This window comes from Scyliorhinus torazame, chromosome 10 (genome assembly GCF_047496885.1).
Source record: "Scyliorhinus torazame isolate Kashiwa2021f chromosome 10, sScyTor2.1, whole genome shotgun sequence".
NCBI lineage: Eukaryota > Metazoa > Chordata > Chondrichthyes > Carcharhiniformes > Scyliorhinidae > Scyliorhinus > Scyliorhinus torazame.
This window is the reverse complement of record NC_092716.1, coordinates 232,992,264-233,006,420: the sequence shown is the minus strand read 5'-3', so window position 1 is coordinate 233,006,420 and position 14,157 is coordinate 232,992,264. Positions and strand designations below refer to the sequence as shown.

Genomic DNA, 14,157 nt, shown 5'->3' with positions numbered 1-14,157 from the left:
TTCTAGCCCCACAGCCAGAGGAAATATCAGAATTAAGAGAATACATTTAACATGAAAGGCTAAACATGCTAGACTACATAGAAACATACAAAAGAGAAGCAGGAGGAGGCCATTCGGCCCTTCGACCCTGCTCCGCCATTCATTATGACATGGCTGATCATCAAGTTCAATACCCTGATCCAGCCGTCTCCCTATTCCTTGATCCCTTTAGCCAAGAGCTATATCTAATTCCTTCTCAAAATTACACAACATTTTGGTCTCAACTACTTTCTGTGGTAGCAAATTCCACAGATTCGCCACTCTCTGGGTGAAGAAATGTCTTCTCATCTCAGTCCTAAAAGGTACAAGCTGAATCTGGGCAAGAATGGATACTTTCTGGTGAAAACCCCCCCACCGCGCCACACCCCACAAGAGACCGGCAGGGCCAGGACTAGCTATCGCTCCGTGAACTTAACTTTGTTAGTTTGGTGGATGGGGTCGAGGCCGATTTGAAAAGGTGGGATTACCCCGCCCCCCCACAACCCCCACCCACCCTGACCTTAGCAGGAAAGGTACCGACGATGAAGATCAATAGTTTCCCAAGGCTTTCGTTTTTTGCTTCAGTGTCTACCAGTCTTTCTTCCCAAGGCTTTCTTTTGCAGGGTCAATAAATTGCTTTCTACTTTTGTTTGGGCTGGTAAGACACCTCGGGTTCATAGGACGTTTTTGCAAAGTGTAAGGTGGTTGGGGGTGGTTGGCACTACCTAATTTATCATTTTACTATTGGGCAGCAAATAGTGATAAGGGGGCGGGGAGGGTTCAGGGATCTGGATTCCATATGGGGGGCGGATGGAGGGCATTTCGTGCATAGGGTCGAATTCTGAGGGCCACTCCCGTTTTCCCCCTGCTAGATTCTCTTCGAGCTCGGGGGTGGAGATCCACATTGAGGATTTGCAATCAGTTTAGGCAGCATTTTAAACTGGGCTCTATGTCACTGCTGGTTCCGATTTCCAGGAACCATGGGCGCGATTCTCCGCTCCCGCGCCGGTTGGGAGAATCGCCTGGGTCACCAAATTTTCCCGCGACGCCGGTCCGACGCCCTCCCGCGATTCTCCCAAGCGGCGAGAACGGCCCCGTCGGGTTCCACGTGGCGCAGGCTGGAGAATTGCCCGAGACACCCAAAATGGCGATTCTCCGGCACCCCTGCTATTCTCACGCCCGGATGGGCCGAGCGGCCTGCCCAAAACGGCGGGTTCCCCCCGGCGCCGTCCACACCTGGTCGCTGCCGGCGGGAACAGCGCGGGAACGCTGGGGGGGGGGGGCAGCCTGGGGGGGGGGGGGGGGGGTGAGGGGGGATCCTGCACCGGGGTGGGGCCTCAAATGGGGTCTGGCCGGCGATCGGTGCCCACCGATCATCGGGCCGTCCTCTCTGAAGGAGGACCTCCTTTCTTTCGCAGCCCCGCAAGATCCGTCAGACATCTTCTTGCAGGGCGGACTCGGCGAGGATGGCAAGCACGCATGCGCGGGTGACACCAGTTATGCGGCGCCGGCCGCATCATGTATGCGGCGCCGCCTTTATGCGGCGCCTAGGCCTGGCGCGCGTAAATGACGTGACGCCGCTCCTAGCCCATTATCGGGCCCTGTATCGGTCGGGATAGGAGCCGTTTCGCGCCATCGTAAACCTCGACGGCGTTCACGACGGCATGGGAGAGGGAAGAGTTGTCGCAGTTTAGGGTCGGTGGAAGGGTTCTACTCGAGGGGGCAGCCCTTCATCTCCTTTTTCAGGGAACTGACTATCGTCACCTTTTTTGGGGAGGGGGGGGGGTAGCGGGGGGGGCGGGGGGGGGAGTTGTTTTGTTCTGTTTTTCTGTCAAGGTTTTGTTTTCTTTATAGAGGGGATGGGGAGGGGGTAGTTCTGGTATAATACTGTGTTGGGATTTGCTGTATTGTTGTCTTTGTTTCATGAAAATTTTGTTTGAATAACAATATTTAAAACAAATATAGATATGTTCTTTCCCTTTCCACTCTATATTTTTTGTCTGCGTGCATGAGGAGAGTGAGATGAGTTAAAAAGGGGGGAGGCGGGGGAGTTGGGAAATGGGTAGCAGATAGCCAGCTACTTTTTGTGTCTGTTTAATTAAAGATACTGTTCATAATAAAAGATTACTCGTGTTTTAAAGTTACAAACCTGGTGACTGTAGTTTATTGGACTCAACCAAAGACCCCGGGTATTTAAATAAATTTAATTTCACTGGGGTTGCGACTCTGGGTCAAGTGGGGCTGGAATTGACTGCGCCTCAGCCCAGGATGTTGTAATAGCAATTAAACTTTCAATTGTCCCTTCAATCTTTTCCTCCACCCATATCATAGGGATTCAAATTAGACTTTTATGTGATGTACCCATCAGTCAAATTCCTCATAACTGATAAATACAAGAAAAAGTGAATGAATTAAACTTCACAATTAGATACACTAGAAATAGCTTCAAAAGAATCATAGTCTGCATTCCAATCACCAGTCAAGAGGGCAGTAAATAAACTGTAGAGGTAATTATTCCCAACCTTAAGTTAGTTAAGAATGACAAATTAACAGAAACATCAACAGAAACACCAATTGGAATGCCTAAAGGTGCAATTACTGAAACATTAATACATTTGTCACTTTTGTGTCAGCTTGTCTGCATGTAGCAACCTTTGATATAATGTGTTATATGTTCTGTAACAGACAAAAATACAAATTGGTCAACTGAAGCTATGGACATTGTACAATCACTGCAGAGATACAATCACTGCAGCGATTTTGCTTTAATTGTGCACAAAATGTTGTTGGATGATCTGTTAAATTATCATTCACTGAAACCTACTTAGAAAATAACGCAATGCCATAATGAAATTGTAGGAGAAATGAGCGTGTCTGAATCACTCACCTGTAACTGTGCAATTTGCATCGATTTTTCAAGCTTTCCCACTGTTAGTTGAAATGGACGTGTTTCTCCATCTGACACCTAAAACAAGGTCATCAGAAGTTCACTGCAAGGCCTAGCTTTACACCCACAATTCTCTTTTTAGCAGCTTCCTAACATTCTTTGGAATAGACAGTAAAGGTGCAGGTGAACACTAAGAAATCACACACCACTTCATTGGCAAAACCTTATGGGCACCACTCACTCAGTCAAGAAATTATGGATAGTGGGTTCAGAGAAGAATTAAAAACATTTGCACCAAAAACTTTGACTGAACATGATATCAGAGGCAAAAGGGCAGCTTTGTCACTTCGCAGTGACTGTTATGCATGTTCTGATCATGTTCACCAATGTAGCAATGGTTAGGTTTGCAGGCAATATTGATCGAACAAACATCTTTTAGAACAAACAAAACTTTACAAGTTTTAAATTCTCTACACATTACTGTTCACAACATTGTCATGATATCCATATTAACATATCATGGTGCAATCACACACACTGATGGGCAGGTCGACGGACCAATCAACACACACGCAACATCACAGCCAATCACCAGTGAGAGCACACGCACTATAAAACAGGGAACACCACAGTTCCCGCTCATTCCACCAGGAGATAGCTCAGAGCACAGAGCTCACAGCGTGCCACTCAGACATAGACCATGTGCTGAGTGCCTCACTAAGATAGTACTAGGGCGGGGTCCACAGGTTAACTGGTGAAGTACGAACCACAGCCAGAAGTTAACAGTTGATATTATACAGAATAATAAAACAGAGTTGTACCATCTACAACTGTGTTGGTTCGTTTGTATATCGGAACACCCAACACGACAGACATAACTCAGAGCTATGCTAATGGTAAAGATTAACCTGAAATTTACACAGTTGTTTAGTTTACATTCACTTAAAATAAAGCTCAGAATTTTGTACAGCTTTTACAATTACAACATGCAAAGATCCATAAAGAATTCACATTTTGCAGCTGTTTGTATTGTGTGTGATTGCCTTACTTTGCTCTCCAAATGCACAAGTAGTGGTTTGACTGTGCTGTATAAAAATATATCTTCCTTGATAACACCATAGTATGGAGAAGGGAGCAGAATTCTATCTGCCAAAACAAACAAAACCAGGAGTGAATTTAATAATAAAATAATAGATGATCGAAAGACAAAATTTTAAATTCTTAACCTACTGTATCAATAGATCCAATTACCAGCATAAATGTTGCAATTAACTCGTTACACATGGGCTAATGGTGTTATAGATCAGTAAGCCCCAATACAAAATACATTCCCCCAATAAGCATCCTAGTTTAGGCTGGGTTTTAGATTAGTGTCAATAATGACAAATATTAGGAATTGCACTGAAAGTCAAGGCTTTATTTATCACGTCCCTAAACATTTCTCCGAGTGACCAATGTAATGTTGTCTATTTAAGATATTGACAAATGTGCCAAAACAGATTATTTGCGCAATTATTCTTGAGATGTTGGCATGACCTCAGTTATTGACCATCTCTAGTTGCCCTGAATGGGGGCACCACCTCAAACCATGCTCCCAATTGGTGGTAAGTTGCAAATTATAGGAAAGCAAACGGGCAATGATGAAACAACAGTGGGATAGGTACAAAGCAGGATGGTGAATGACTTGGAGAGGAACCTGGAGATTATGCAGTTCCTCACTTTCCTGTTCCTGTCCCTCTCAGTGGTAGAGGTCATGCAGCTGAGAGACATTCAAAGTGACTGTGCTGAGTTGCGACACAATTTATAGATGTAGCATGTGTTAGTCCGAGGACCAAGCAATAGCCTCGTCTGTGTCTACATGGTGTTCTTCAAGCCCACTCTCAGGTTTAGGCAGCAGACAGTCCTCGGTAATGAGAGTAATAGTTTGGTCCGCACCAAGCTGCGGCCTGCATGGTCTTGGCAGCTCCACTGATGTCGGGTGGCTGCACAGAGGGAGATCAAAGCTGGATGAACAAGCAGTCGAGTCTACAAAGACAGCGTGGTTTCTGCTGATGTTTTCCACTGCCAGACCCCCTACCATAGGTCCTCAGCTGTTACCCTTGGCGTGGCAGGTTTAACCATCCTGGGTGGCATAAGGGAAGGTGTATTGCTGGTGGGTTGAGGAGGTCCTTGAATAAGGGCAGGCTTTGGTTAGAGTAGACTTTCTCCAGTGGCTCAGTTCCCCTCTTGATGTGGCGGGGAGGAGGGGGCAAGGGTGTTGCATGGTTGCTCAGGACTGTGAGTCGGGAGGGGAGTTGGTCGAAGAGTACCTGCAATAATGCACATTGTTAAGTTTCACGCCAATCAGTTTGGTGTGAACAGATTGATGGGGTGGAGTACTCAGTTGAATATGTGATAGCAAGAGCAGAGGTCTTTCAGGGCTCAGCTTGTCACCCCCATGGCAAACTGGCCTGTTTCCTGAGGAGGTTATTGCTGGTCTTAATTGGTTCTGTAGTCCTGATGAGGTGCTGTCTGTACATGATAGTTCCGTCCAGGTTTACACCGCGATAAACAGGGTTTTGATCATGCTTCAGTCTCTGGCCATCCAGGGTGATGTGTAGTTTTCTCTTTACATTGGCATTATGAAGATGGAATGTAGTACAAACTGTTTACTGGTGCTCAGATATAAGCACCATGTCTTGCGATAGTCGGCCAGCTTTGCAATATCGGCACGCAGTGTGTCTTCCAACTCGGCAGATAAACATCCAGCATTAGTTTGGGAGTGGGTCATTGATGTACAAGTTGAACAGGGTCGGGGCTCAGACGGACCACTGGGGTAGCCCATTAATCTGTTTCCTATAGGCGATGGTCTTATCACCCATATGCACCTTGAAATGCCTGAGTAGCCCAGGGAGGGAGAAGTCTTGCTACTTTTTTTGAATGGGCCAATGTGCCAGACAGTATTGTATGCTACAGTAAGGTCAAAGAAAGGTGTCCCTGTTTTAAGTTTGAAAGCTGTTTTCGACAAGTGATTAAACCGAGGACATGATCACGTAGGTTTCTTCCATGTCAAAAACCTGTTTGGTCGGCTCTCAGGATATCTTCCACTTCGAGTTTGATTCACTGTAGGATTAAGCACTCTACAACCTTGGACGCATAACAGCAGCAGTTTCAAACCTTTTAATCATCGATGTTAACCTCTTGGTAAACACAAACTATGTGGTGGCTATTAAAATATCCATTGGGTGGCCAAAAGGATCAGCATTCTCACGCGATCTGTCAGTAGCCAGCTTACACTGGGGAAGTCAAGGATCATCCTAGCAAGCTGAATTCAACAATTGTGCACTTAGAAAATCCTAGCAATATGAAATCCTGTCATTACAGTGTCTCGTGTAGCTGGTGTACATTGCAGCTACAATGCACTGGGGAAACTGTCTTAAATGATGTTGAGATTCGGAGGTGTTATTGTGGGTTCAGCCATCCGGATGAGCAGCCAGAATACTATTACACTTCTGATTCGAGCCATGTAGATGGCGAGGAGACTTTGAAGGATAAGGAGACAAGACACCTATCACAGAATATTAAGCTGCCTTGTTACCTGAACTATGGTGACAATTTACCTGATGCAATTAGGTTTCTCATCGAATTCATAGAATTTACAGTGCAGAAGGAGGCCATTTGGCCCATCGAGTCTGCACCAGCCCTTGGAAAGAGCATCCTATTTAAGCCCAAGCCTCCACCCTATCGCCATGACCCAGTAACCCCACCTAACCTTTTTGTTTTTTGGACACTAAGAGCAATTTAGCATGGCCAATCCACCTAACCTGCACATCTTTGGACTGTGGGAGGAAACTGGAGCACCCGGAGGAAACCCACGCACACACGGGGAGAATGTGCAGACTCCGCACAGAGACCCAAGCCGGGAATCAGATCTGGGATCGTGGAGCTGTGAAGCAACAGTGCTAACCACAGTGCTACGTGCTGCCCATTCTGAACAATAGTAGCCTCCAGGATGTTCACAGTGAAAGAATAAATGATGGTAGTGCCATTATTGGAGATGGTCAATGCTGGGACTTGCATGGAACAAATGTCACTTGTCAGCTCAAACCTGATGTTGTCCAGGTCCTGCTATACGTATGCACAATTTCTGGAATTGTTAATAGAGCTGAATACTACAGAATTATCAGCAAACAGCCTTACCATTGAAATGAAATTGGATTGATCATTGATGAAACAATAGAGCTACTTTGAAGAACTCTGCCTCAGGAAAATGATGTTTGATTGGCCACTGACAACCAGGACCAAGGTCCTTTGATGGGTTTTCCCACTGACTCTAGTTATAGAAGGGTTCTTTGTTACCACACTCAGTTGAATGTTGTTTTGATGTTCAGGACAAATTAGTTACCCTTCCCTCCCTTCCAGGTTACTGCGCTTGCATCTATGTTTGGATCAATGCAATGATGATGGCAACTCAAAAGTTGTAATTGTACTTTTACAGTGCTGATGTACCAAAAAGCAATATCTCACCCAAGATACAATGGTCAAAAAGCCAATGGGAAATCCATTGCTGAAGTAAACAACCACCCTGTTCCAACCTTCACTTACCTCCAGGATCACAGAGTACAGTGGACAGCGAAGAAAACAGAGAACCACAACCATTAACCACCAATATCTAGAATAATGGGGGGAAAAAAAAGTGTAAATACATCGTTCTTGGCTAATTTACATAAAGTCGCCACAGTCCCAGATGGCCAGAGGCTGCTTTCCCCTTTGAGGGAGAGAGCTGACTGGTGGTAATTTAATCTGAGGGTCACCACACCTCAGGCGAGGGGCAAGGTTGAGAAGGCGGGGCCTTCATGAATAACCTCAACCGGTACGGGAATTGAACCCGCGCCTCTGGCCTCGCTCTGCATCATGAACCAGCTGTCCAGCCAACTGAGCTAAACCGGCCCCCTAAGTCTGTATTCTGCCCCTTATCTTCCATGCTTTTCATACTGGCTAAACAGCCCTTCGTGGAGACTGTTAGACAGGGTCCTTCGGGTTTTGAACTGTGCGATGGGGGGAATCAGCATAAGATCATGCTTTATGCTGACAAGGTGCTGCTGTTTGTATCAAAGCTGGAGATCTCGGTTCCTACCATTATTGATGTGGCAGATAGATTTCGCATTTTCTCTGGTTGCAAAATTAATATTACAAAGTCTGAGGCTGTGCCAGTGGGAGGGTCGACTACCCCCTCTTGCTAGCTTCCCATTCAGGTGGTCCCCTTCAGGGTTTACTTATCTGGGTGTTGTGATTACCCCTTTCTTTAGGCAAAAAAAAGAGAAAGAAAAAAACCATTTTACACAGAGGGTAGTGGGTGCCTGGAACTCGCTGCCGGAGGTGGTGGAGGCAGGGACGATAGTGACATTTAAGGGGCATCTTGACAAATACATGAATAGGATGGGAATAGAGGGATACGGACCCTGGAAGTGTAGAAGATTTTAGTTTAGACGGGCAGCATGGTCGGCGCAGGCTTGGCGGGCCGAAGGGCCTGTTCCTGTGCTGTACTTTTCTTTGTTTTCTCCTTTGTTCAACACTATGGGGGCTAATTTCCTTCAGTTGATTGCATCTATGAGGTGGGACTTGACTCACAGGTCCTCCCTCCTGACAGTGTGTAGTGTGGATCGATAGTATCACATTGATTAAGGTGAATATGTTGCCTAGATTGCTGTATTCTTTGCAGATGTCGCCAATCTTATTGTCTGCTGGGGTCTTAAAGGAGATCCTTGGATTTGTCAGTTCGTTTATTTGGAATGAAAAGAAGCCTCCCTCGTTTGAAGTTGACCAAGTTGCAGTTCCCAGGTTCTAAGGGCGGATTGGGGTTGCTGGACATTACAATGTACCAATTAGCCTCTCATCTTAGATTCATAAGGGATTTCGTTAGGGAGGATCCCATCTCCATTTGGCTCAACATTGACGCAGGCCGGTTGGGCTATCCTTCACAGGGTTTGTTGTTTTAGGCTTGGAGATATATTCAGCGGTGCTCCTAGTCATCTTTTGAGCAGCTACGCCAACAATTTGAGATTTTGAGACAGTCCTTTTTTAAGTGCCTGCAACTTAGATAATTTATCCTTGATAAGACAACTATACCTCTTGACACTTCTATTCCGCCAGTGGAAAAAGGTCTGACTTCTGCAAACTTAACAAATTTCATAACCCTGTGTTCGAGCTCCTGCGTGCGTATATTGGGTAATTTGCAGTCTTGGGAAAGACACTTGGTAATCAATATTGATGAGAAGACATGGCGTAGTATTTGGGACTTTGCCAATAAAATTTCTTGTATGCAACAGAATGAAGCAGACCCAGTTCAAAATGCTGCACGTTTGAGACACAGGTTTGATCCTGCTATTTCCCCGATGTGATCCTGCTATTTCCCCGATGTGATCCTGCTATTTCCCTGATGTGCCTAAAGTGCCAGGTAGTCGAGAGTGATTACATACACTGCGCATGGTCCTGTGCCAAAATTCAATCCGATTGGTCTGGTGTAGTTAAGCTTGAGAGGATATTTGGCACTGTCTTGGAATTTGATCCTTCGTTCCTAATTCTGGATCTTCCAGACAGGAGAATTATTGATGCTAATGAAAAAAGGCTGTGACCATCCTAAATTTTGCAGCATGGAAAAATATCCTCTACTCCTGGATTAGTGACAAGTATCCTTTGATTCAAAATCGGCATAAAATAGTATTGTATTCCTATGGAATTCATGACTTCTGTACTCTGTGGGATCCTATCTCAAAATTACAGGATCTGTTCTGTGTGACCTACTCCTGCAAGTTTTTCCATAAGCCACATTGCAAGATTTGATTTTGCTATACATAGAGGTGTATGATTGTTATGTCAATCTGCCAGGTTTGTATGGTATATCCTTACCCACCCGCACCATGTTCTCTGGTTGATTGGATATGCAATTAGAGGCAATATATCTTAATGACCATAATTCTGAGGTTATCCTGTCTTTCTCTGTTCTTACATTTGCAGAATTTAAAAAAAAATTTAGAGTACCTAATTAATTTTTTCCAATTAAGGGGCAATTTAGTGTGGCCAATCCACCTAGCTTGCACATTTTTGGGTTGTGGGGCCGAAACCCACGCAAACACTGGGAGAATGTACTGCGCTGTATCGTTCTATGTTCTATGTTCTATGTTCTAATGTGCAAACTCCACACGGACAGTGACCCAGAGCCGGGATCGAACCTGGGACCTTGGCGCCGTGAGGCAGCAGGACTAACCCACTGCCCACCTTATGTTTGCAGAAATAATTATTCTATATTGTACCAGCTTGTTATTTGAAAGTTTGTTGCGTTAGATTACCGGGTTACGGGAATAGGGTGAGATGGACGAGGTGTGGACCTGGGTACAGTGCTCTTTTGGAGGGTGAGTGCAGACTTGATGGACCGAATGACCTTCTTCTGCACTGTAGGGATTCTACGATTCTATGATCTGTAAAAATGATAAAATTCTGTCTGGTTCTCTACCCTTCCATCAACGGGAACAGTTGTCTACTCGGTCCATGGATGAGAAAATCTCTATTAAACTCCTCTCCACCCTCTCTTCAGCTCTAGAACTATTCTTGAAAATCTTTTTTTGCATCCTTCCCAACGACTTCCCATCGTGTAGTGCCCAGAATAGGTCAGGATACTCTGGCTGGACTTCCGGTTGCGGCGATGCGGAGCTAAGCCGCACGTTTCGGCAGCTCCCGCGACAACGGACTTTCGGGCTCTCCAGAGGAGCCCCAACGGAGCTTTTTTTGAATCAATCCCGTGTGGGAAGGTGCAGTAAGGTCCCCCCTTACAATATATGGCAGAAATTAGCGGTGGAACAACAAGGAAAGAGGCCCTGGAGCAGAGACCAAAACGAGGGGAAAAAAGCAAGATGGCGGAGGGCGGAGAGCGAGCAGCGTGGGGGCCAGACCAACCAGCAGGAGTTCCTCAAGCGATGTGTGGAGGAGCTGAAAAAGGAGGTGCTGCCGCCAATGCTGTTGGCGATCGAGGGGCTGAAGGAGACCCAGAAGACCCAGCCGGTGGAGCTTCGTGAGGTGAATGATAAAGTGAATACCAACGAGGACGAGATCCTGGGCCTGGCGGTAAAAATGGAGGCACGAGGCGGTGCACAGGAGGTGGGCTGAGAGAATTGAGGTCCTGGAGAACACGTCGAGGAGGAAGAACCTCCGGATTCTGGGTCTTCCCGAAGGAGTGGAGGGAGCTGATGCCGGGGTGTACGCGAGTACGATGCTCCATTCGCTGATGGGTGCGGAGGGCTCTCCGAGCCCCCTGGAGCTGGAAGGGGCCCACCTTCCGATGAGCCGCCAAGGGTGATAGTGGCAAGGTTCCATCGCTTCGCGGACAAAGAAAGTGTGCTGAGATGGGCCAAGAAGGTGCGGAGCAGTAGATGGGAAAACGCGGTGATCCGAGTCTACTAGGATTGGAGCGCGGAGGTGGCCAGGTGGTGAGCTGGCTTCAACCGGGCCAAGGCGGTGCTGCATAAAAAAAGAGTCAGGTTCGGCATGCTGCAGCCTGCGCGACTGTGGGTCACTTATCAGGACCGACACCATTATTTTGAAACGCCAGAAGAGGGCTTGGACCTTTATTCAGATGGAAAAACTGGACTAGAACGGAGGGGATGTGGTTGCGGGGGGAGATGTCGGTTGTATATGGGGTTGTAAATATGGGTAAAGAATACTTCATGGGTGGGATGATAGATGGGGATGTGGGTAGAGTTCTGGTTAAAATTCCTAAAATTCCATTTTTCTTTTCGATAGACGAGATGATGATGATGGGGAATGTGGGCGTCGGTGCTGGAGGGAGGTGAGATTCGGGGATGAGGGAATTGGGATAAGGGCCGCAACAGGAGCTGCGCCACAGGGGGCGGGGCTGGTTTGGGAAAGCGCGGGCTTTTTCCTGCGCCAAAGGGGGGGGGGGGGAATTGGAGGAAGGTAAGGAGGAGGAGAGACTCCCACACGGGGGAGATCAATGGGTAGGCGGGGGAAGCCGGGGTCAGCAGAAGTCAGCTGACTCACGGAAGTAATATGGGGGAGCAAAAGAGCTAGACGTAGATCTAGCGGGGGGGGGGGAGGGGAGGAAAGAGAGAGAGAAGGGGGGGGGGGGAGAGAGGTTTTTTTTTAGGGTTGCTGACGCACTGTCCGAGGGGGAACTGAAAATGGAAGAGGTGGTCGGGACGGGGGTTCCCCGCCTGGGGGACTGGAGGGTATGGGAGGCTCGAGCACGGGACTGGCCTAAGATAGGAGATGGCTAGTCGGCGGAGGGAGGCGGGGGGGGGGGGTAACCCCCCAATCCGGCTGATCACGTGGAATGTGAGAGGCCTAAATGGGCCGGTTAAGAGGGCCCGAGTGTTCGCGCACCTAAAGGGACTGAAGGCAGACGTGGTCATGCTTCAGGAGACACATCTGAAGGTGGTAGATCAGGTCAGGTTAAGGAAGGGTTGGGTAGGACAGGTGTTCCACTCGGGGCTGGATGCGAAGAATAGAGGGGTGGCAATACTGGTGGGAAAGCGGGTGTCGTTTGAGGCCAAGAACATAGTAGCGGACAAGGGAGGCCGATACGTGATGGTGAGTGGTAGGTTGCAGGAGACAGAGGTGGTACTGGTGAATGTATATGCCCCGAACTGGGACGATGCTGGATTCATGAAACGGATGTTGGGGTGTATTCCAGACCTGGAGATAGGGAGCTTAATAATGGGGGGAGATTTTAATACGGTGCTGGACCCAGCATTAGATCGCTCTAGAACTAGGATGGGGAAGAGGCCGGCTGCGGCCAAGGTGCTTAGGGGGTTCATGGACCAGATGGGGGGAGTAGATCCGTGGAGATTTGCCAGGCCTTTGGCCAGAGAATTTTCTTTTTTCTCCCACGTCCATAAGGCCTACTCCCGGAGATATTTTTTTGTTCTGGGCAGGGCATTGATCCCGAAAGTGGAGGGAACGGAGTATTCGGCCATAGCAATTTCAGACCATGCCCCGCATTGGGTGGAGCTAGAGCTGGGGGAGGAGAGGGACCAACGCCTGTTGTGGAGGTTGGATGTGGGACTGCTGGCAGACGAGGAAGTGTGCGGGAGGGTGCGGGGGTGTATCGAAAGGTATCTGGAGGCCAACGACAACGGGGAGGTGCAGGTGGGGGTAGTATGGGAGGCGCTGAAGGCGGTGGTCAGGGGAGAGTTAATCTCCATCAGGGCTCATAGGGTGAAGAGAGAGGGCAGGGAAAGGGAGAGGTTAGTGGGGGAGATTTTAAGGGTGGACAGGTGCTATGCAGAGGCTCCAGATGAGGGACTACTCAGGGGGAGACGAAGTCTCCAGACAGAGTTCGACCTGTTGACCACAGAGAAGGCAGAGGCACAGTGGAGGAAGGCACAGGGGGCAATATGGGGAGAATATGGGGAGAAGGCAAATCGGATGCTGGCACATCAGCTCCGTAAGAGGATGGCAGCGAGGGAAATAGGCGGAATCAAAGATGGCAGGGGAACTACGGTGCGGAGTGCGGGGAAAGTGAATGAGACTTTTAAGGCCTTTTACGAGGTCCCAGCCCCCATGGGGAAAAGAGGGGATGCGGCGATTCTTGGAGCAATTGAGGTTCTCGAGGGTGGAGGAGCAGGAGGTGGCTGGTTTGGGGGCGCCAATTGGGGTGGAGGAGCTGGTTAAAGGACTGGGGAGCATGCAGGCAGGGAAGGCCCCGGGGCCGGATGGGTTCCCGGTGGAGTTTTATAGGAAGTATGTAGACCTGTTAGCCCCGTTGCTGGTAAGGACCTTCAATGAAGCAAGGGAGGGGGGGGAACCCTGCCCCCGACAATGTCGGAGGCGATGATCTCTTTGATCTTGAAGCGGGATAAGGACCAACTGCAATGTGGGTCGTATAGACCGGTCTCGCTCCTTAACGTAGATGCTAAGTGGCTGGCAAAAATGTTGGCCATGAGGATTGAGGACTGTGTCCCGGGGGTGATTCACGAGAACCAGACAGGATTCGTAAAGGGTAGGCAGTTAAACACTAATGTGCGAAGGCTCCTGAATGTGATAATGATGCCATCGGTGGAGGGAGAAGCGGAGATAGTGACAGCCATGGACGCGGAGAAGGCCTTCGATCGGGTAGAGTGGGAGTATCTCTGGGAAGTGTTGAGGAGGTTTGGGTTCGGGGGAGGGTTCATTAGTTCCTGTATAAAGCCCCGGTGGCGAGTGTGGTCACGAACCGGCGGAGGTCGGAGTATTTACGGCTGTATCGAGGGACGAGGCAG

At 48.2% G+C, this 14,157-nt stretch overlaps 1 protein-coding gene across 5 annotated transcripts in view; it reads right to left on the bottom strand.

The window, feature by feature from the left end:
• The window catches only part of accs (1-aminocyclopropane-1-carboxylate synthase homolog (Arabidopsis)(non-functional)), a 126,509-nt gene that overhangs the window by 25,948 nt on the left and 86,404 nt on the right, over positions 1 to 14,157 (bottom strand). For all 5 annotated transcript variants that reach the window (XM_072466570.1, XM_072466572.1, XM_072466573.1 and 2 more), the window contains 3 exons: positions 7,490 to 7,556; positions 3,954 to 4,051; positions 2,906 to 2,983 (listed from right to left, as the gene is read on the bottom strand). In XM_072466570.1, the coding sequence (XP_072322671.1) occupies positions 2,906 to 2,983; positions 3,954 to 4,051; positions 7,490 to 7,556 (243 nt within the window). The remainder of the gene's footprint in view (positions 1 to 2,905; positions 2,984 to 3,953; positions 4,052 to 7,489; positions 7,557 to 14,157) is intronic.